The sequence below is a fragment of the Rhincodon typus genome, chromosome 8 (genome assembly GCF_021869965.1).
Source record: "Rhincodon typus isolate 14 chromosome 8, sRhiTyp1.1, whole genome shotgun sequence".
Classification (NCBI taxonomy): domain Eukaryota; kingdom Metazoa; phylum Chordata; class Chondrichthyes; order Orectolobiformes; family Rhincodontidae; genus Rhincodon; species Rhincodon typus.
In genome coordinates this window covers 37,788,974-37,813,376 of record NC_063339.1, presented here as the reverse complement: position 1 = coordinate 37,813,376, position 24,403 = coordinate 37,788,974, and the positions used below count along the sequence as shown (strand labels likewise).

General features: G+C 41.0%; 1 protein-coding gene across 1 annotated transcript in view; it reads right to left on the bottom strand.

The window, feature by feature from the left end:
• Window positions 1–728: 728 nt before the first annotated feature.
• Window positions 729–24,403, bottom strand: part of kif26ab (kinesin family member 26Ab) — a 177,970-nt gene continuing 154,295 nt past the window's right edge. Inside the window, exons 6-14 of the mRNA XM_048600411.1 lie at window positions 20,871–21,083; window positions 20,637–20,730; window positions 10,747–11,009; window positions 10,293–10,476; window positions 9,905–10,064; window positions 7,565–7,727; window positions 3,875–7,364; window positions 1,176–1,420; window positions 729–990 (exon numbers count right to left, since the gene is read on the bottom strand). Coding sequence (XP_048456368.1) covers window positions 1,212–1,420; window positions 3,875–7,364; window positions 7,565–7,727; window positions 9,905–10,064; window positions 10,293–10,476; window positions 10,747–11,009; window positions 20,637–20,730; window positions 20,871–21,083 — 4,776 coding nt within the window. The 3' untranslated portion in view covers window positions 729–990; window positions 1,176–1,211. The remainder of the gene's footprint in view (window positions 991–1,175; window positions 1,421–3,874; window positions 7,365–7,564; window positions 7,728–9,904; window positions 10,065–10,292; window positions 10,477–10,746; window positions 11,010–20,636; window positions 20,731–20,870; window positions 21,084–24,403) is intronic.

Here is a 24,403-nt window from a genome sequence, read left to right as displayed (position 1 = left end):
GAACATAGCTTTAAATTGAGGGGTGATAGATATAGGACAGATGTCAGAGGTAGGTTCTTTACTCAGAGAGTAGTAAGGGCGTGGAATGCCCTGCCTGCAAAAGTAGTAGACTCGCCAACTTTAAGGGCATTTAAATGGTCATTGGATAAACATATGGATGATAATGGAATAGTGTAGGTTAGATGGGCTTCAGATTGGTTTCACAGGTCGGCGCAACATTGAGGGCCGAAGGGCCTGTACTGCGCTGTAATGTTCTATGTTCTATGTTCTAATACATATTGGAAATTTAGTCACATACACTGCACATGATTTTCACTATTCTTTTAAATGGTCAGCAAATCATGGCTAGCACTATTTCTGACAGGTGAGGTTCACAGCAGACCATCCAAGGCATAGAATCCCTGCAGTGTAGTAGCAGGCCATTCAGCCCAACAAGTTGAAACGATCCTCCGAAGGACTTTGCACTCAGGCCCATACCCCTACCCTATCCCTGTAATCCTGCATTTCCCATGACTAACCCACCTAGCCTGCACATCCCTGGACACGATGGGTGATTTAGCATAGCCAATCCACCTTACCTACACATCTTTGGACTGTGGGAGGAAACCGGAGCACCTGAAGAAAATCCAGGCAGACATGGGGAGAATGTGAAAACTTCACACAGACAGTCACCTTAGGGTGGAATCGAACATGGATCCCTGGCGCTAGGTTACAGCCACCATGCCATCCCCATATATTTCTATGTTTACTGATAGTTAATGGGCCAGACTTGCAACTTGTTGCTGTGTTGTAAGATTGTAACTACCAATTAGCTCCCTCAAAATAATCACCACAAAACTTTTATGTTCATTGAAGTATATCCAGGTGAAAAGCTGAAATTCTGCCCCAATGACTCCTTCCCAGTAATGAATTCCTTGCTGTCAGGTAGAGTCGTGGAAGGATACATCCTTTAACATTAAACAGTGTATAAATTGAAGAACAGCAACTCCTCTGTGGAGATAAAAGGGACAAGATACAAAACATTAATTCTATGCAAATACACTGTAAGACTCAAGCAGTTCAAATACAGGAGAAGTGTAACTTCTTTTTGCAAATTTGAAAACAACATTAAACATTGCTCTTGGTAAATATAAATACACACAAATGCATAGGAGAAATAATAATTTAAAACTCACCAGATTGTCTGGTGCTCCAAGATTGGTACTTTCCCCTTAGGATGATTTTGAAGATTGTTGTGTCTCTTCCATTTCCTCTGGAGCATAGCACCTCAAGAACGTTCTTTCAACCTTTGAACAATTTTTTCTCACAAGCCTTTTCAGGTCACTGATTCGTTTATGACAAGGTTGCGGTGTTGCCAACTTTTCATTGGATAATGGTACTGAAGTGACTGCTCCAAAGAAAGCATCTTGATGTTTGTAAACTATTGATGAGAATAATCTTGGTGAAACATGGCCATTGCTGTCTCCTGCTGAACTCCACTTTGCATAAATTAGCACCAGCTTATGATGTTACTTTATTTTGCATTCATTATGTAGTATATTAATGAAGTTATCAACTGGTTTCTGATTGGGATTACAAGTTACTTTTAGCAGTAAATTAGGCACAGATTTTCAAGAATGGGTTGCCTATAATCTTGGTAAGTAAAGGTGGCTATTATTACCGCAACAATAGCATATCTACTCTATGTGAGGTTCTTTCATAAGTAGTGTTGAGGTGATCTGATAAATATACACATAGTTCCATTTGTCTTCATGGATATAATTCTGACCCTACGTCAGGAAGTTTACACATTGTACATTGGTTCCTGCTCCATTTAAAATGTTTTTTGGTGCCTTGCTGCGACATGGTCCATAGCCTTGAGTCAATGTACAAATTAAACTCTGTTGGTGCCATTTATTATTAGAATGCTTCTATAAACTTTGAAGAAATTATTTTAAATTTGTCCTGAGGCTCTTAGCAACAGTGAATGTTAGGGAAGCATGGATGTCCCTCAGACCTATCATTACCAAGTCATAATGTGCCCCCTCAAATGGATGTAACCATATTGTGCACCAATCCTCAATTTAATCACAACTTCCAATGGATATAATAAGGGTTAGGAACAAGAGGTCACTCAGCAACAAACCAAATTCTGACCCTCTCCACACACAATACTTTACTTTTATGTTCTGAGCTATAGATTTTGTAGTTAACTTGAGAGATAGCTACGGGTTGACAATTAATTATCCAGCTAAGACTCACTCTGAAGATTTACAAATTAATACTGACACTTGGCAAAATACTGGCATGTTTGAAACTCTAAATCAGCAAGGAATTTATGCCTTCAAAAAGACTCTATGCCAAGGAGAGAAATGCAGCTGAATTATATCAGACATTGAATTTCTGAAGGAAAGGCCAGGAATGGGAATACCGGCTGCCCCATAGCCATTGACTAATAATAAGCTGGAGGCAGGATTTCCACCGCTCAGCAATAGCTCTACAGTTTTGGTTATCTGACTTAATGATGGGTCTTCTTGCATTGATGTCCAGGGAAGGTTCACTAGCCTGATTCCTGGGATGAGATGTTATTTATATGAGAAAAGGTTGAGCAAGTTGACCTATACTCTTTAGAATTTGGAAAACTGAGAAGTGATCTTAATGAAACATCAGATCCATAGGCATTTTGACAAGGTAGGTGGTGGGAGGATGTTTCCCATTGTACAGGAAACATGAAGAACTAAGGGAGCACAGTTTTAAATAAGGGGTCTCCTATATAAGACGAAAAGGGTAGTTACTGTTTGGAATTATCTTGCCACCGTAAGCTAGCGGCTGGGTCACTGAACACATTCAAGGCTGAGTTAGTGAGATTTTTGATTTATGAAGGAGGCAATGGTCATGTGTATGGCAACAAAATGCAGTTAAATAATCATAATCAGAACATCCATGATAGAGCAGACTCAAGGAGGCAATTGGCCTACTCCTGCTATGCATTCTCAGAGAGCTGCCAGCCAATGAGCAAAAGCCGTATCCAATCCTAGATCAGGATTTGGGTAACTATATGGGGACCTTGCTGGATACCAAGTTGGAAGGCCATTCAGAGAAGATAGGGGATTGAGAGGCAAAGGCTGGAGGAGATCCCCAAACGCCAGCAACCTGCCAGGCTGAGTAAGCGCACTGGTCTTTCCCACTGTTTATTCAATATCAGTGGCAGCAGAATAAGGCCGTTACATGAGCATTAATTATCCAATTAAGGGTCTCAATTGGCCCACTGCTGGGCAGGTTATACAATGTCACCCCCCTACTACCGGTCCAATTGTGGTGGGAACAGGAATGGGTAGGTGGATGGTGGGCAGGCCATGCATTGGATGAACCTTCGAACATGTTTGGGTGCGTGCATGTGGTGGGTGTGTGTGTGTCGTGTGTCTGTGTGTTTGAAAATGGGGGGTGGTGGTAAGGTAGTGGACGGGCGGGAGTTAAAATGCAGCTACGTACTGGGGCTTAGAAATAATTGGAGAAAGGTTCTCACCTTATATAATTCAATTCAATAGCACCATAAGTTGAAAGTCAAGCTCGTGGGAAGCTGAATAACTAGTATCAGTTCCATTTGTGGTTACCAAGAAAGTAAATCACAAATATAGATACCTTGAGTCATACCTAGTATACAGTGACCCTTGAAAATATTACATAGAAGACGAACAGGCAGTGCACCTTCACATTATGTAGCTTCACTTTTCATTTTTCTTTATATGTAATTAGAGGTGGACAATAAATGCTGATGCACAGATCCCATGAATAAAACAAAGTATTTAAATGTCATCTCTCCTCAGAAATTTTCTCACATTTTCATTCTCAAAAATTGAAGCCAAATACTGTGATAAGTAAATTTCTGGCTTACCAGCCGTCCGCTTTTTGGGGGATTTTGAAGTTCTGTTACGACCAGATGAAGACATTCCACTTTCACTCATGGAATCATGTGCAGATGATGCACTCCCTGTAGCTTCACTGTCACGTATCATACTTTCATAGCCACTGCTGCCACCACTATGATAAAAAAGAGCTGTTCTTCCCATGGCTGGAGGCAGCTCTCCACTAAGAACACTGCTGTTGTCACTACCATGCCCGCTGCTGTAGCGTTGAGGTCTCCTTGGTGCAGTTATTTTACTGTATGGAGAAGGCAAGACTGGTATCTGTGATATTTCATCACTCAGGTTGACCCCACTGTCATTCCCACTGTCAGAATCCGTGGATCCTCTCAAATGGCCCATTTTACTGGAGGAAGCCCCAGATGCTAGTTCAGAGACGCGGCTATTTGCTGCCCTGACGGCTTGCTTTGTTCCCATGATTGTTCCTTTACCAGGTTTGCAATTTGCCACCTGTGTTGAATGAGATATTGTTTTTCCATTTGATGGCACACTGGAACTTCGACCCATTGACTGGGTTAATGATTTAACCGATGTGCTTAACCCCTTCACACCACTTGTAGAGAGACTTCGGCATTTATTTCCTGATGCCACCATTTTATTAGTGGAAGTACTTTTGGTTTGATTGGATTTCCCTGTAACAGGAATGACAGGAATGGCTGGAGTGGACATTACTGGAGCTGATGGTGACACACCGAGCCTGGGTACTGATCGGCCTGTTCTATTGTTGTTGACAAGGTGACCACTTTCCTTAGATGCGCTATGTTTGGATCCGACTGATGTAAGACTATCACATCTCTCAAGTGATTGCAGACTCCCACAGCGATGCACAGACTCAGGTTTAGGCATTCGGGATTTTGAGCTTGAAATGCTTTTAACAAACATCTGTTCAGACTTTATGTTTGTTGATCTGCTATTGTTACCTTCAACAATACAAGAAGCAACATTTAGTCTCCCATCTATTTCATCCTCGAATTTTGATGGTGATACTTTAACTACCTCTGGGCTGGTACATTTTTGGGCATTAGTTTGTGGAGTAACTCTATTTTTTTGTTCTAGACTGGATTTACGGACGGGGGGTGCTGGAGGTGTCCCATTGAGCCTTGGTAGCAAGCTAGTTTTGGGCACTGATGTTTTCTTGCATGCAGTTGATTTTAAGCTGCTTGTCACTGAAGTAAAATCTGGTTGGTCTTTGGGTATAGCTCCAGTATTCACACTGGTGTGCATTATTGGCATTGTAGCAACCGTTGCATTTCCTTTTTTCACTTGTGATACCTTAGCTGGCACATCACTTTTCCTTGTGTTCGCACCAATGGCATTATTGATTCCATCGGATTTATTCGTCATTTCACATCCATAAACAACCCGCTGTGCACAGGAAACAGGTGTGTGAGACTTGTTAAGCCGAGGAATAGTTCCAGTATTATGGGATGTTTTCATCTGCTGTTTGATTTGACTGTGAGAAGCAGATTTGGGAGCCGACTTCACAGAAAGTGCTTGATCCTCAGCTTTTGGCTCTGATTGGCTATTTGTACGTTGTAACCAAGGATCCTCGGGCTCGATTTCTTGCTGTAGTGTGTCTCCACAATCTACTGTGCTACCGCTATGTTTCACAGATGAGGTAGATTTCACTTTCCTGGGAAGACTGGAGTAGCAAACAGGATCTTCTTCAGAAATTACTGGGACATGACAATGCACTGGGGTGCTGGTTTTAGTTGCTGATGAACTGTTACTGCCAGTCACAACTTTGCCAGATACCACTTTGGATAAACTTAAGGTGCTGGAACCTTTGTCGGTGTTGACGATAGGTTGGATTTCATTAGGTACTTCAGAGTAACAGAAGCTATCAGTCAAGGTGCTTTTTTGAGCCTGCATCAGTGGTGCACACATGTCTTGCAGCATGTCAGATGAGTCCAAATTAAAAGGCCCTAAAGTGTGCTCATCATAACTGTAACAAGACTGCACAATAAAAGTGTCAGAGGGTTGAGCTCCATCACTTTCTACAGCAGAGATGCTTAATTCACTGAGCCAGGAACTAATTGATGATCGTCTGCTACTGTTGCAAAAAGAATCATCTGCAAGTGGAACACCATTGTCCAGGTTTGCTCCAACAGTGGTTGCCGGTGAGGTATAAGCTTCAAAGTCATCATTTATGCTACTAATAATGCTGACAGGCCGTGAGCCTGAGGCCAAGGCCTGAAGTGAACAATCACTATTAAAGCTAATAATGCTAGCAGGTCGACCACTTTCCAAAATCCCTTCAAATGACAGTTCTTCTACAACAGTAAATACCAGTTCATCTTCACCGTTCAGTTCCACAGGCTGCTGCAAAGTCACAGTAGTAGTCAACATGTCTCGGTCAATACAATCACTCCGGAATGCAGACCTTATGCGATTTGCGTCTGATCCAGTGGATTGTTTATATTTGCTTTTGCAATGTGCAGCAGCATTTCCAGTTACATTGGAATCCGATTTATTTGTCACCTGATGGCTCATTCCTACTGGAGGAGTTCTAATCACTCTGCCACTACTGGATTCAGAACAATCAATTTTTCTATCTTTTGTTTGTGGCGGTGGTGGTGCAGGGCTTGGCAATGGCCTTCTATTGTAAAACAGCTTTTCCCTCACAACAGGTATAGGCGTGGCTTGGGCCTGCTTGTGTGCTTTTGGGCTGTTGGATTTGGGCACATTTGTGGAAGCTGTGATTGTCTCCTTCATTCCATCCATCCCAGTGTTTCCACTTAATTCCATTTTGCTTCCTTCAGCTTTGGTTTGCACTTTTGAATGTTCGATTGTTATTGTGTGACAGGGGCTCTTCACTGGCGATCCATTATGCTGCTGCACAGGTACTGGAGCATGCAGGCTCTGCCCCTTTTTAGGAGACACCATTTCTATTGAAGAATGTTTTCCATAGAGATGTGCAGAAGGTATTGGTACCTTTTCTGTCGCCGGGCCAGATTGTGCTGCTTCCTGTGACGTTAGACATTGCACATTCTCAGTCCTCATAGGGCCTGGACTATTACTACAAATGAAAAGTCCTTGCTCACAGGAAAACTGGATGGGTTCCTCACTTCCATCAATGCATTCTAACCTTTCCTGCAATTCAGCAAAAGTGTTACATTTGAAATAGTCCCTTTCAGTCCTCTTACCAACAATCACAGTTTCCTTGCCTTTCTTGGAGTCATGCTTCTTGTTAAGAGAAGGGATTATGGGGACAAATTCTGGCGGTCCCTCATTATCTGTTAGCTCTCGATCAGACAGTGCTGCACCATTAGGACCAACATAAATAACTGTATCGCATGATTGTTCACTGCTTGATGAATAATCTGGATCACTGGGTATTCCTAATACAGGAAGATTTGGATCAAGAGCTGTAGTTCTTGAGTGAAAGGGTCTTAAATTAGGTGGTCTCCGAATCCGACCTTCTTCACAAGAACTCTCTCCTCCTGAAGAACTTGAGGCATACTAGTTCAAATAGAAAAATGTTTATTTCACACGGAACATTGAACCACAAATTTTAAAACAAGGTAATTGAGACAAAAATGAACCTGACTCTTAAACTTGACAATACTAGATGGAAAGTTGTTTTTTCTCACACAGGGTTATCAATGCTTTTGAGATCTACATTTGAAATTAACATCTTTTGATTTGGAGCAGATACGGACCTTGGATTTTTTCTTTCTCATACGATGAATTCGTGCCGCAAGCTGAATGCTTGTAAGGGTTTCTGCATAGTTGGCTGGAGAGTCAGAAATATGGGTGATCATGGTTGTTCTGCAGTTTATATTCCCCAGCGATTCTCTCAACAGCATAGTAAGTTTGCTATCCCTATATTGTATAACAAAACAAACGCATTCAGGGGCAAAGAAACTGATAGATTAAGTACTTTAAGTTAATCATCTATTTGTATACATCCACTTAAACAGAATTTTCACACGTTTTTCTTTTTCCTAGTCAAAATTTCATCAGATTAAATGGAATTTATTATTATATTTTACTTCATGCACAGGACATGAGACCAGTAGCATTTCATTCTGTTCAACTTTACTGTAGCTACAATCTCATAATAAAATCACTTTAGGTATGAACATTAGCTTAGATTATTTGCTTGAAAATGTGGATAATATGGTCTTGTCTGAAGACTACTTCATGCCTAGTCCAACAAATATAAGCACAGTAACTTACTGTGGATAACTACAAAACTCATGTTTAGCATAGTTACAAGATGTTCCTTAAGAAGATAAACAGATTTTTTTTTATTAATGCCACAAACATAATTGAATTGTTCATTGTCTGGTCATGATTAGTGGCCTCTAGTGTTGAACTCAGAAGGATGAAGCAAAATTTCTATTGATTTGCATCAACGTATGAAAAGTTATCTTTCCTTCAGCAACTCTTCATTAAGGTTTACATTAAAATGATAGAGACACAGTAATACCATTTTGTTCGCATGCCATTTTTATTCATGGGCATGTTAGATTTCCAGTCTTAATTAATGGCAGAAAGAATTTAAACCATTAGATTCCTGCACTAATATCAAAGATCACTGTGCCAAATATTAGGCTAATTGTTATTGGACATAGGTCATTTGCAGCAACGGCACTTTTGTGCATTGTTTGGCTCAAAATCGTTTTGCACCCCAACTTGTCAGAGGGAGCTACTAATGGCACAGCGAGAGCAATAGGGCATCTGGGACCTCAGTGACTGGCAGGGCTAATAGTGCATCATCTTAGCCAGTGAGATTTAATGATTGAGAAAGGAACAAAGGAACAACAGAAATGGACAGTGAATTAAAGGCCACATTAAGAAACTGAAAAAAAGAGACAGAAACAAAAATAAGGGAAACATTTAGAAAGATAAAACGTGGCTTTTCTGGGCCAGAAAGTTTGATTAGCATTGCATTAACAATTATCATGTAGTTAGTTAGTATTGATCATAAGCTCTTAGCTTATGTCTAATAGTCAAATCCTTTGCAAAATCTTTCACATTTGTTAGAGTAATGTGAAGTTTAAGAAACTGTTTGTGTAAAACAAATAACTGAGTGACATAAATCAACCAGTATCTCACATTAAAACTCTTATTCTGAATTCTCTAATGGATTTACATGTTAATAATAATAGGTTATCATTAAAATACCATATTTTTCTAGCAAGATTCTGCTCAGTATGTCTTGTTTGTGTGATCTACTAAATGAGCCCAGTCCAAGGATCACCCTAGAATTTCTGTGTTCCATGCCAATTAAGAGTTGCACTAGACAGCTAATTGGTAAACATACAAATTCTCCTCATCTTACAGTTTGCTATTAATTATATAGATCTATTTCAAATGAATAATATTGAATTCTGCCTGGTTTTCAACCTTACAGTTAAACGCAAAAAGAAATAGTGCCTTGCCCTGTCTTCCACCCCTGGCTCTGTCAACACTTGGGAAGTCATTGAAAGATTGTACAATTTGAATGACAAAGTGGATGAGGTCCAATTTGGGACACCACTACTTGCAATGAAAATACCGAGAAATCTGCTATTAATATGTTGGGGAAAACTAACGAGCAGGAGTCATTTTTGCTGTTCCTTGATCCCCAAAACTCATTTTAAAAGGATATATTTTCAAAGTTGTGGCATCCTCACCAGCTGGTCAGCTGGCAGACTTACTGAGTCCTTTATCCCACCCTATATTCTCTGCAAAAGATGGGTAAAGATGCCCCCCAACCCCCCTCAAAAGGTCATCCAGGAAACGTAGCTGTGAGACTGGGATATGGCTTAACTGGTTCTGGCCTAGCTTGTGGCTATTTTGGCTGAAGTACGCCAAAGTTACTGCAGATTTTAAGCCTTGAAATTTTTTTTAAAAAAGACAAGAAAGGGGCTTTAGATACAAAAAATGCAAGAAGTTTCTGACTTTAGAAATCCGAATTATTTTTACATCATGGTCATCTCTTACATCTTCATTCCTGCATCAAAATACTTCATTCAAGAGTTCCCATGTAATTCATCATACACATTACTTACTTGTATGGCACGTGTTTAGCACCATTAACCAACGCCAAAATGACGTTGCCTAGTGCTGAAAGTGATAGGCAGAGGCCACCACCAGCATCCCGGCTCTTGCTTAAAACCTTCTCACAGCTCCCCAGATCAACCAAGTGTAAACGACTACGCCCTCCTGACACTGCAAAAGGACAGTAAGATATACAAAGCCACTCAGAGATTCTGAATTTATTCAACTCACAGACACAATGAACGCAACAAGCCAGTACCTGTATTAAATATTAATGGCAGGCAAATTGTGAAGTTTTCTGAGAAATCAGATAGTGACCACAATTACTCATTTTACATTTTTAAATCTGTGAAACATATGAGCAGAACAGATGCATTTTACAAATCAGAGTGAACATACTTCCCCCTTTGCCACTCTTCTCCATTCGATATTGGTAAATGTGAAGGGTAAAGAGCATATGGGAGTTTCTTCTCTCTTCCTCATCACAATCTGGCCTACTGGTCCTTCTGGAGGCTATTGCCACATCAAGGAAATAGGCGGCTTTTTCTGCCGTAGGGGCTCTCAGCTCACTTTGATTCTGAAGCTGCATATGAAGAGAAATATATTGCTAATTGGAAGAGGATTGCATTACTGTTCAACAGATTAACTCTCTAGGGCAATTAGTAACAAAATATGTGTACCAAGGGAGCAAAGATGAAAAAAAAAGTAACGCCAAAAAAGAGTGACAGTGACATTTTAAATGCGGCTGGAATGTTTCAAACAACCTTCAATGCACAACTGGAAAAGCAGTGAGTAGACAAACACGTATCAATTTACTTGAAAACAATACAACAACACATTATGATAAAAATACCTGAGTTCCACAGACTGGATCTTCCCTGAGATAGACACCAGGAGACTGGCCATCTTGAAGGCTGCCAGTGGCCACTTCAGATAACAAGTCCCGAAGGTTTTCATCCTTGCCCCAGATCTCCACAGCGGATACCCTGACTGAGAATCGAGTGCCGGTTTTCTCTTTGCGTTCATTTATTAGTTTAAAAAGCCAGGATATTGCACAGGGAATAACACCAAGATTTTGCGTTGAATTGTCTTTTCCAATCATAGTATATGTTTTCCCTGGAATTAAGATTTAAGTTTGAATGTTAGGCTGTTTCAGTTTCTTTAGTGGTTTGCATAAATATGGATGGCAAATGCAATATTTTGCAGTCTGGATCTGCAATGCTGGTGCAGGACTGTAGGCACTAAAGATACACCAGCAGCATCCACCTTTTAAACAGCACAACATCAGACATCCTAGAATCCAAACCAGCTGACCAGCAGCATGGTAGATACAGGGAATCCTGTGGTTTGATGGTAAAGGGCCCCAGAGTAGCAGTTGCTAACATATGCCATGTGCACTCCAAAGAAGCATTTCAGTTCCTCTTGATCCCACAGTGAGACTTTTAAAGCGATAACGTATCATCTTCATTGATTATATCGCAAGTTAAACCCACGTCTGCACAATACACTCTCCTTCCTGCAATCTCCCAAAAATATCTGTACGTCAAGAGGATCCCAATATGCATCTTAAAAGGATTTACGTAAACAGTGGCAGCCAAATTGAGATCAGAAATGAGTTGGTTCACTATGTTCCATGATTTCCAGAGAGCTACCATTAGATTTCTAAGCGGCATACATATTTAGTGAGAACCCTCCTCAGTGTCTTAGCAGTTGGTGTCACTCTACTTTAGACATACATGGACAAGTACAGTATCTCACTGTTTGCCCACTCATTTATCTATGGTAGTATTGTGTGTCTGAATATTTTGCTATTTAACAAGTGTCGTAAAGGTCAAACAGATCATTCTTAATTCTTGCATGTTTATGTGCAACTGTAATTGTTCACAAAATTATATATCCCATGCTCTGATGTTTTCTCAAATGTGATCTCCAGCTACATAAGTAAGTTGCTTATTAGTGCAGGCCAATGTGATCCCCATCAAAATACTGACTGAGCTACTTTGAAGTGAGGTATCAGCAAAAGAAGCTCAACTAATACTATAAAAGGCAACATCACTGGTCAAGTGATACTTAAATTAAAATTTGATACATGTAATCCTATCAATTAGAATGGTAAAAATAATTTTTCTTTTTAATGAGCCAGCATAAAAGATACCGAGCGAAATTTAAAACCGTACCTACAACCTCCCCTCCCCTCAATGTGGGCAAGTTCAGAGAGGTTCAGAGGTAGGAGGGGCAGGGGAAGGCATGTGGTTACAGGGTAAAGATCTTGTGCATTCTCACCTCAAGCCCAGGGCAGGAAAACTTGTCAGCAACCTACCTGCTGGAGGCCAATTAATGCCCTGAAATGGTAGCCAACAGCAATGACTAGAGGACTCACCATCCATGAAAAGCACACAGTAAACCTGGTCTGGTTAGGTTTAGTGAGTGACCGGTGAAGGGGGTCCCTCATTCACAGACAAACTGAGTCAGATTGAAGGACTCAGCATCAGGAAGAGGGAGTCCCGACTGGACGACAGACCTCTGGCCTTTGTCTGAACATCCCACCCTCACCCATCAACCACTGCCACATCCCACCCTATGATCCCATCCCACTCACACTCATCTGTATTTAGGGATCCAGGAGCAATCCCTCCTCTAGGCCCCTCTGGTTGGGCAGCAGTTCTAGGATTTCCATCCTCCTAAGGTTTTAATCTGACAGGAGGCTCATTCTCACCAGGTCAGTACCGGATTTAAATTAAATCATTACAAGTTTCCTGGAGAAAAGTGATGCAGAACTTGTACCAGTGGACAAGGCCTTTATCACCCACATTAACTCCTGGTTACCAGTTGTTTTTGACTGCTTTGTAAACATGGCAAAGACCTAGTGCTATAAGCTGAACTCTCCCAGACTGATGTTTGGGTGTGCTCCAACTGGTTTCGCTGCAGATTTGTTAAATCGATCTTTTTGCAGAATAATCTCTCAACTCTTCTCAGAATGTGCTCTCAATATTAATATGGCATTTTTGCATACATCTTTTCAGTTTTCACTGTCAGACATTGGTAAATGTTCAGAAGTATGAGGCTGAAACAAACACAGGACCACAGAAAGAACCTGAGGAATTCATATGACATTTCAATTTATCTTCAAAAATTAGGCATAACTTGAATTTACACAGCACCTGTACCAGATGAAAATATCCAAAGGAATTTCACAAAATTGGCATCAAGCCAAAGCAGACATGAGGAAACATGAGTAAAATCAAAGAAGTAGGATATAAAGAGAGTCTTAGAAGAAAAAAAGTGAAATGGAGCATCAAAGAAATTGAGGGAATTAATTGTAGGCTTTAGGACATCAAAGACTAAGGCTTAGATGAGACATTGACTCTTTCCAAAATGCGGCATTAGGAATTTCAGCCACTATTCCATAGATTAGAATGATCCCTCATTGTAGTCCTTGAAGGCTACAGAAAGAGCAGCAAAAGGCAGAAAACTAAACTAGTTTGTCATGCCAAACTTCCCTGCCATAACTTGTGGGCAACAAGTGCATTACAGCAATTATTGGCTGTGCCTAGGGGGCAGTGGCAAGATAATCCAAGTTCAATAAAAGAAAGGTCACAGTTTCCATAAACAATGAAATTCTTTTGAAATGTGGCTAGTGCTATTGTGCCGCTTGACAATAAAGGTCCTATACAGCAATAATAAGAGTAGAAATTGCTGAAGAAATCTAGCAGGTCTGGCAGCATCTGTGGAGATAGGAAACAAAGTCAGCATCTCATGGTGGCTCAGTGGTTAGCACTGCTGCCTCACAGCGCCATGGACCCAGGTTCAATTCCAGCCTCAGGCGACTGTCTGTATGGAGGTTACACACTTTCTGCATGGATTTCCTTCGGGTGCTCCGGTTTCCTCCCACAGTCCAAAGGTATGCAGGGTAGGTGGATTGGCCATGCTAAATTGCCCATAGTGCCCAGGGATGTTTGGGTTAGACAGGGGAATGGGAATGGGTGTGGGTGGGGGGCGGTGTGGACTTGTTGGGCCGAATGGCCTGTTTCCATACTGTAGGGATTCTATGATTTTGGGTCCAAAATGACTTTTCTTTGGAACCCAGAACAGCAATGTAGCAATGTCCAAATAATCTGGTTTGGCAATGTTTGTTAAGGAATAAATATTGGTCAGGATAATCCCTTTCCTTCTTCACAGTAGTGCCATGGGGTCTTTTACATCTATCCAAGCAATCAACCGGGGCTTCAGTTTAACATCACATTGAAAGAGGCAGTGATAATTCAATTTCCTATTGTTACCATCAATATTCAGTGCAATTTGGAGCCAGACAGTGATGGAAAATCAATGCAAAGAAAAATTATATGTTTGCACTTATAACATGGTCACAATTCATTTTACAAAGGTTCAGTATGTTTGAATGTTCTCTTTCTTAATTGGAATCAAAATTGTGATGACTTTAATTTGTTGAGAACTACATCTAAAAGTTTAATGCCCAACGGCAACTGGGCATCCAGTTGAATTCCAAGAACCTCTCTAAGAACACTCACAAACAGCATCACTCATCTGTCTCAGGGAGCAGAAGATTCTTCATTGCCTTTAACTTCAGTCTGGCTTATAGAATATTTTTCCCAATGGACAGCCTAGTTGCATTTTTAACTCTGAATTTTTGTACGGACTTACAGGGTCTCTGGCTTAGGCAAAACCACGATTAATTCTCGAGGTGTCACTCCCAAAGCTGGCAAACATCATTTTCAGCAGGAAGCGGGTGGATAACAGGGGACAGATTGTCAATGGCAAAGTGTATGGCAGCAACTGCACATGTTAAGATGCAGCAGCTTTCAGTCAGATCCAATTTTCGCTAATGGGATGTCCAAAAGACGACTTTCAGGAGAAGGTATAAAACTACCAGAGTACTTTTCAACAGTAGGATACCCTTTTGGAGCAGTCCAGGGACTGTACTGAGAGATGGAAGATGCCCTTTGGGAGAGCAATGGTGCCCCTTCGATTTGTTAAAAGAAGTTACAAGTGTGGGTGAAAAATGGAAAAGCTCGTTGGAAATGTCAAACCCATTGGCCAACTGTGAAGCTGTCAACTCACTTATATTCTTGACCTGCACTTTTGAGGGAACTGTCAGCATATTGAAAAATGAAATTATTTACTATTTTACTGTCTCTGTGGACATAAACGCAAGGATTATCATTAAAGATTTTGTGCTGCGAATGATTTTACAATATGTTGTTACCACAGTAGACTACGTGTCAGTTGACAGGTAGATGGACAGCTCCAAATGTTTCTGACATTTTTCAACTGGGCCTGTTGGTACAAATGTTTGTTTTTATAATGGGTTATATAGGTAAAAGAGATTAAATATAGTGTTTAGGGGAGAAGGAAAGTTGACGTTTCGGGTCGGGACCCAAAACGTCAACTTTCCTGCTGTTCTGATGCTGCCTGGCCTTCTGTGTTCCTCCAGCTCCACGCTGTGTTATGTCTGACTCCAGCATCTGCAGTTGTTACTATCTCTAAACATAGTGTCTAGGTTTTTAATCAATTGGAGAGGTTTATGTTATTCATTGATAGCGATTGAGGACTTTGTCTTACTTAATTTAGAAGTTGAGGGGTTGAGGGCTGATTTTCATTTTAATGTTTTTATAATAGCTGCAGCAAAGTCCCACAGCACTGAGGTGGGTCTTTTTAAAAGCCCACTGCCACATACAGTTACCCTTGTACAACTTCAGCAAGCTTGTTTGGCTGTGATCTCTATAGTCAGTTCATCATGGAATATTTCACTAAGAGGAATTTGGATCATCAGTTTGCCACTGACGAAGAAGTTTCTTTAAACAGGAAGCAACCAATATGGTGATCCGCAATGAAGTTGGGAATTTTGGAGAATATGTGGAACTCTGGCACCAATAACTGGGTTCATAAAATGACCATAGGAACTGGTCCTAAAACTGCTTCATGTTCACTGCACCAGTGGTTGTCAAATTTCATGCTACTTCAGGGAATTTAAGTACATTACAACAACTCTCATTCAACGTAACAAAACATCCCAAGGCAATCATAAGAGACTTATCAGTCAAAATAAGACATAAGGGAGAAATAGAGAGATTCAAAGAGGGATTTTCAGAACTAAGGGCCTAGATAACTGATGGTTCAATGTTTCAGTTGAAATTATCGAGCTTGGCAATTTTTTAAGACATACCCATTATAAAGTTAAAAAAAAGACATGCAACTAGTACATGGAACTCTATGCAATTCCGCATTGATTTTCTGAGCAAAATATGAACTCTCTTTTCCTGGTTTTTATGTTTTGTCCACTGTCAGGTGGGAGGTGGGTGGGAGACTCCTGCAGAATTCTCCTCCCCCAGATCCCTATAAAGGGAATTATACCTACCTACCTACCCAGGGTTATAGAGTCATACAGCATGAAAATAGATCCTTCGGTCCGACGCATCTGCGCCGACCAGATATCCCAATCTGACCTAGTTCCATTTGCCTGCATTTGGCCCATATCCCTCTAAATCCTTCCTATTCATAAACCCAACCAGATGCCTCTTAAAATGTTGTAATTGTACCCACCTCTACCACTTCCTCTTGCTGCTAATTCCACTATCCTCTATGAATAATTACCCCTCAGGTCCTTTTCAAATCTTTACCCCCTCACCTTCTACCTATGCCCTTAATTTTGGTCTCCCCTACCCTTGGAAAATACCTTGGCTATTCACCCTATCCATGCCCCTCATGATTTTATAAACCTCTATAAAGTTTACCCTTCAGCCTCTGATGCTCCAGAGAAGAAAGCCCCAGCCTTTTCAGCCTCTCCTTATAACTCAAACTCAATCCCAGCAACATCCTTGTAAATCTTTTCTGCACCCTTATAATGTACGCAGTGTTCTAGAAGTGGTCTCAATATGTCCTGTACAGTCACAACATGACAACCCAATTCCTATTCTCAATTATCTGACCAATAAAGGCAAGCATGCCAAACGCCTTCTTCACCAACCTGTCTGCCTGCGACTCTACTTTCAAGGAATTATGTACCTGAACCCCAAGGTCTCTTTGTTCAGCAATGCTCCCAGGGCCCTGTCATTAACTGTATAAGTCCTGCCCTGGTTTGCCTTACCAAATGCAACACTTCACATTTATCTAAATTAAACTCCATCTGTCACTCATTGGCTCATCGGCCCATCTGATCAAGGTCCCATTGTAACTCTTCTTTACGATCCATTATACCGCCTATTTTGGCGTCATCTGCAAACTTACTAACCATGCCTCCTATATTCACATTCAAATCATTTATATAAATGACAAAAAGCAGTGGACCCAGCACTGATCCTTGTGGCACCCTGCTAGTCACAGGCCTCCAGTCTGAAAAGCAACCCTCTACCACCACCCTCTGTCTCCTATCTTCAAGCCAATTTTGTATCCAAATGGCTAGCTCCCCCTGGATGCCATATGACCTAACCTTACTAACCAATCTACCATGCGGAACCTTGTCAAACACTTTGCTGAAGTCCATATAGACAACATCTACCGCTCTGCCTTCAACCTTCTTTGTCAGCTCTTCAAAAAGCTTAATCAAGTTAGTGAGACACAATCTCCCATGCACAAAGCCACATTGACTCTCCCTAATCAGTCCTTGCCTTTGCAAATACATGTAAATCCTATCCCTCCGAATCCCCTCCAACATGTTACCCACCCTGATGTATCCTTTGGTAAGCAGAAAAAATGTACAAAAACAACCATCGTTGACAGTTAAAACATATTGATGAACATTTTTCAATGCTCTCTTAATTATAGATTTCCACACATCAAAAACGTGCAGAGTAGGGCTCACTTTGCTGAACAGCCTGCATGTATCTGTGTGAATGGATTAAACCTTATGCATCCATCACACACAGCCTTTGGTCATACCACTTGTAACTCCAGGAAATTACGGATTTAGTTCAGGTTTTAACAGTCCAATAATGTAATCTTGGCCCCAATCTAAATTTAATGAAGAATCTCATGAACCAACTATTATAAGGACCAGTCAGTCCAGAGCAGGCACACTCAATACTCCTAAAAAAAATGACAATGACAGTCAGTGCAAATCCATTGGGAATACATCAATTAGAATCCCACCATCCTTTAATCCTCTTGCCTACACATACGAACATATGAATTAGCAGCAGAAATGGGCAATTCAGCCCCTCAGGCCTGCTCCAACATTCATCAAGATCATGTTTGCATTTTGAATTCCACATTCCCATCTATCCATGACAACTGTTGATTCCCCCAACTAACAAGCATCTATTTTTGCCTTAAAAATATTTACTAACCCCACCTCACCACCTTCTGAAGTTCAGAATTCCAAAGTCCCAACACTCAAAAAAGCTTTCACCTCATCTCTGTCCAAAAAGAGCATCATCTAATTTGTAAACAGTGCCCTCTGGCTCAGGACTCACCTACAAGTGGAAACATCCTTTCCATATCCACCTTACCAAGGTTGTTGAGGATCTTACTGACTTCAGTAAAGTTAACCCTCGCAAGCCCAGTCTGTCCAACCTTCCTCATGAGACAACCTTCTCATTTCAGGTATCAATCTAATAAACCTAGAACACAGATCCCATTGATGGTCAGGGGGATTTTGGTATAATTAAAATGATTTTTATGTTTAAAATTTTGAAGTTGAAATCTCAAATTTAATCATTTATCCATCTTGAATTATTTATTTCTATGTAATTTGCAATTCTAGGAAGTAAAATCATTGAATTTATATTGTATTTTTAACATAGTCAAAAGAGATGTGTGAAGGGTGCTGAGGGGTAGCACATGAATGAAGCAGAGGAGGAAGCTAATGGAGGGGACAGAGGTAATGGTGCATGAGAGAAAAAAAGAGAAACTATTTCTCTATCTACAAATAAAAAGTGGAATCACTTAGACAAATAAGTACCGGCAATATTAGAGAGGCATGTGGTCAATTCACTCCAAGTCTGTGGGGACATCAAGGAGCAGTGAAAGAGTCAATCTATTATATTCATAGTCATAGAGAATGCCACATGTGACCTAATTAGGCCAGTTCAATGCTGTGGCAAAAATAAGACCCTAATTGGAGAAGTTCCAGCATAGGGTGAGAGAAAGTTGACCACCTATTTGGAAGGACACAAGTTCCGAAATGAGGAAAGGGTAATTGCTAGTAGGCTGTATAGAGGGTGACATTTTTGACAAGAGGTAATGATGGCTCCTATTTCTAATGTCAGCATGCAAGAAGGAAGGCTGAGTGGTCAAGAGTTTAGTGGAAAACAGATTGAAGGTACAAGGTGCTGGCATCCATGGATTTGTGGTTCGAAGGAAATATATGACGAGAGGCAAGAGAGACATTGGAGAAAGGTGAGAGTTTAATTCCATGACATGGGCTGCCTAGGGGACGTCTGTCATAGTAGTCAAGGAAAGGCAAGGAAACCCGGTGAACAAAGGTTTCAATCTTGGTGACAAAGACATCATCGAACTCTTTGGGCTAATTGGAAGATGGAAGTGATGGGATGAAGTGTGTACGGTGCAGTTCATTGTGGAGTGAGAATTCTGGGAGTTACTTCGCTTCCTAGGTTGAGCTTGAAGTAGTGAGTCATTTTAGCAAGGGATTTTGAGAACCGGAAACATTTCACATGTCTTGTGGAGATATGGCGATGGATGGTTAAATCTGTGCTCAGATCGGTGTCTTTTGGAGTTCAGGGAGTATTTAGGTCCATACCAGGATTAACAAACAGGGTGATAATGATAATAAAGATTTCCCTAAGGAAGAAGATATCAAGTGTGGAGACAGAAGAGTAGCTGAATGAACTGATTGCTGCAGAATGTTGTGAAGAAAGGACACCACAGACTAAGTTTGACAGTGTTGCTGTAAGTGACTAGGGACAAGAGTGTTTCTTTTCCTCCAGGTCTGAATGTGAAAGAAGTGAGATTGGAAGGGAAATATCTCTGTGTTTGGTAAACATTACAAGGAAGCAATCTGCTCCGAAGAAGGGTCACTGGAACCAAATTGTTAACTCTGCTTTCTCTCCACAGATGCTACCAGACCTACTAAGCTTCTCCAGCTATTTGTTTTATTTCAGATTTCTGGCATCCGCAGTTCTTTGTTTTATTGTATGGAAGTAATCATAGAATCCTTACAGTGAGGAAAGAGGCCATTCAGCAAATGAATCTGCACCAACCCTCCAGACAGCATCGCAGCCAGACCCAGACTCTACTTTATCCCTGTAACCTGTATTTCCCAGGGCTAATCCCTCGAGCCTACACATCCCTGGATACCAATGGGCAATTTACCATGATCAATCCACCTAACCGTCACATCTTTCGACTGCGGGAGGAAACTGGAGCACCTGGAGGAAACACATACACACACAGGGAGAATGTACAAACTCCACACAGACAGTCAAAGGCTCGAATCAATCCTGGGGCCCTGACACAGTGCTAACCACTGAGCCACCGTGCTGCCCATAATCTGAGTAACTGAAAAGAAAACTTTTATCGATTTTTTATTTAAATGCAAATCTGTGGAAAAATGGAAAATCTATTTTGACTGTTGAATTTTAAATCCTCACACTCTGTCTTATGAACATGTCAAAAATTGAGTTAAAAGCAGAACGTTGAAGTCTACAAAGTATTTGAAAAGGAAATTCTAACCTAGTCACATGCTTTCAGGTTTATTGTTGCAAAAGCTGACAGCATGTAATTACCGGTCTGACATTGTAATTAACAGTAACAAATTTAGGAGCTTACCAAGCTTGACGTGACCAAAGCAAAATATGCAGCCATCGGCACCATTCACAACGGACTGAATTACTTCTGCCACTGTTCCTGAGCAGACCTCAGCCTAGGAATATTAAGACAAATGAAGAAAGCACATTAACTAATTTCTGTGGGTGTATAAACGAAAGCAGAAATAAATACGATACTAATACAAGCGAATAAATAGTAATTAATTTAATCGCTGTCTTTTGTCGTCCCACTCACTTGTGAGGCATCTTGGGTAAAAACCGCATCAAATGCAAACATTTTTGGAGCAGCAACAGCTGGGGATCGTCTGTGGGCAGAACCAAAATGACCACTCACTGAGGGGTCATAAAGAGTTATTTGTTTTTTGCGGGAGTCTACTTTCAGGAAAGACATCGACTCTGATGTATCATTTGCTCCTTGGGAAGGACAAATCCGTACCATTACCTTCACCTGAAAGGAAATCAAAACAATCACTTTAGTTCACAAAAATCAGCATTGAACAATACATTTTTTCACTGTTCTCTTTACAGGCCAATCAACGATTACAAATATTCTAACATTTTAATGTCATTCCCCTACCAGCGCAAAGTTATAAAGCATGAAGTCCAGATAAAGGACTAATTTGCCACACATCACTGGGGTATCAACTCCCAAAAACATGGACAGGCAGTTTCAAATACTTCACACATAACAAATACTTTATACTTCATGTAATGTAAATATGATACACGAAGGGTAAGTGTGTTTAGTTTCTAAAGTACTATTTGTTTTCTTTGCAGAATGTGAAGAAGAAAAGCAGTGAGTCTCTAGCATAGCATTCATTACAGCACCTAACATTGTAAGTAGTGCATGAATCATTGAGCAAACCAGACACACTCACATCACAGCCATAATGTAGGGACATAGTTCAAACATCATGAGGCCGATGAAGGGGAGCCAGTCACAGTGATTGCTAAGGGACAACATATGAAGAGTGAAATACCATATGCTAAATGCCCCATTTGAGTTTCCCCAAAATAAATATCTCCAAAGTGTCTGCTTTTCAAAAGTGTCTGTTAGAACTTCTGTGCATTGTTGTGGAGATATTTGTGTCTGTAGTCTGCCACTAAAAGAAGCAATATTTGTAACAATGGCAATTGTGACCACTTACACAGATCATACACACTTATCAATGGTATCACTGCTGCTGTCAAGTCCAACGTCCGAAAAGTGATCAAGGCTGATTTTCACTTTGTCAAACGGTGCATACAATTAACAGGGTGGGACTGAAAAGCCTCATCCACACGTATAATGCAGTAGTCAGACTGATCATTGTACAAAGCACAGAAACTGTTAAGCGACAATAACGAAGACAGTGGTAATAATGACCAGTTAATTAATAATATAGCATGCCTCTAAGGTCCCTCACATCACAGATTCCAGACTTCAATGAATTTGATTCACTCAACAGGATGTCAATAAATGGTTGGAAGCACGGAAAAGGCTACGGGCCCAGCCACAGTACTGAAGACTTGTGCTCTGAAATAAGCTGTATCCCTGGCTAAGCTGTTCCAGTATAGCTACAACACTGGCATCTAAAGTAGCAAAGTGGAAAATTGCTCAAATGTGTCTCAATAGCAAAAAGCAGGACAAATCCAACCCAGCTGATTACAACCCTTTCAGTTAGTCTTGATCATTGGCCAAAATCTCTGTCTCGAGGATACTTACTTACATACAGTACTCCAGCAAAGCTCAATGCAGCTGGAAGAACAATATCTCATTTACAGCTTGGAAACCCTGTAACCTTCAGGTCTGAAGATTGAGGTCTATAATTTTAGGGCCTGAGCACCTTTTATGTCCTTACCCCAAGCCCCCATAAACCAGGCCCTGGCATCATGTGGGTTGCAACCTCAAACAACCCATCGTCAGCTACTAACAATCCCCATTAGTAGCTATTCATTCTCCTAGGCTGACCTTTATCCACTCCTTATTCTGTCCAACTGTTTTCTCTCTCTCGTCTCCATTTCCATTGAGTCTTTACTCTTTCTGCCTCTCCCCAACCCTTCTCTAGCATATATAGTAACCAAGCTACAATCAGTGCTGAAGAAGGGTCACCTGACCCAAATGTTAACTCTGCTTTCTCTCCACAAATGCTGCCTAATCTCCTGAATTTTACCAGCAATTTTTGATTTTGTTATTGAGTAGTCACTTGATGAATTAAACTCTACCAATTGTAATGCATCATGCAGTTTCATCATGAGGGAATAGAAGAGCACAGACCATTTTCCAAATACTGCACAACACAATGATCTAACTGCCATTGTCTGAATCTACTTTTAATATTACAAAGTTAAATCAGATGAAAGCAGAACATATTGGAAACTCCTACTAGTAAGTGTATCATACCGGACCCAAACTGCAGTAATTCATCCCAATCTTGCACGACTTGATAATTTTTTTCAAAAATTTTACCTACTTTTCTAATCAACCTGTTCAGAAAAGTTATTATACATCTCTGGAGCAGGTGTGAAATAACTCAACAGTGGCCAGTATCCTGTTACCAAGTCACCATTTAATTACATATGGAGAGTCCTTGACACTGATCCAGCTTCCTCAGAGCCAGCTTTCAGAGGGAACAGAATGTCTGACACTCCTGTTCTCATCTGTCAGCCAGGGTTCTCTGAGTGACGCTGGACCAGATTGGGACCAGCCTCAGTCAGGGAACTCATATTCTATATGTCCACTTAGCTGACTTCATTACAATCACTGCAGGTGGGACTTGAAACCACACCTCCCAGTTCAGGGGTAGAGACTCTAACTCTGCACCACAAGAGCCAATTTTTTTTATTTAAGCTATTTTTCTGAACAGCCTGTTCAGAGATGTTATTACATACCTCTGGATCAGGTAGGACTTGAACCTGAGCCTTCCTGGCTTAGAGGTAGGGACACTACCACAACAGCCCCTAGCTTGAAGAAGCGAGGGTATGCCCCTGGAAGAGTGCATTTCCAGTATCTGCAATTCTTTGGGTCTTTTTTTGAAAAGCTTTATTGTCAGGCAGGGTTCAGATGTCATTTAGATACAGAAAGGACAGCAAGGGTTTTTCTTTAAGTCACCTACAGAGGTGTTGGTAGGCTTATAATGGCATTACTGCTGTACCACCACGGGAGGTGGTGGCCTAGCGGCAATGTCACTGGCCTAATAATCCAGAGGCCCAGGCTAATTATCTGGTACATATGTTTGAATTGCACCATGGCACATAGTGAAGTTTGAAACCAATAACATCCCGAATTAAAAGCTAGTTGACTGGAAATCATGTAATTTTACAACATTTAGAGGTGGGCAACAAACGCCAGCCTTGCCATTGGTGCCATATCCCATAAAAAAAACCAACAGCAGTTTTGGTCCCTATATCTAAGGAATGGTGTGTTGAGGTGAGAGAGTGTCCAGAGAAGGTTTGCAAGAATGATCCTGGGGACGAAGGGCATGTCATATGCACAGCCGTTAAAGACTCTGTCTCTGTATTCAATGGAGTTTAGAAGGATGAGAGGGGATGTCACAGAAACTTGCAGAATACTGAGAAGTCTCAATCGAGTGCTTGTGGAGAAAATGGTTCCATTAGTAGGTGAGACTAGGACCCAAGGGCACAGTCTCAGAGTGAGGTGGCCACCTTCTAGAACTTTCAGCAGCCAGAGGGTGGCTTATTTGTGAAACTCATTGCCACAGAGGGCTCTGCAGGCCAAGTCATTGAGTGTATTTAACACAGAGATAGATTGATCCTTGATTGGTAAGA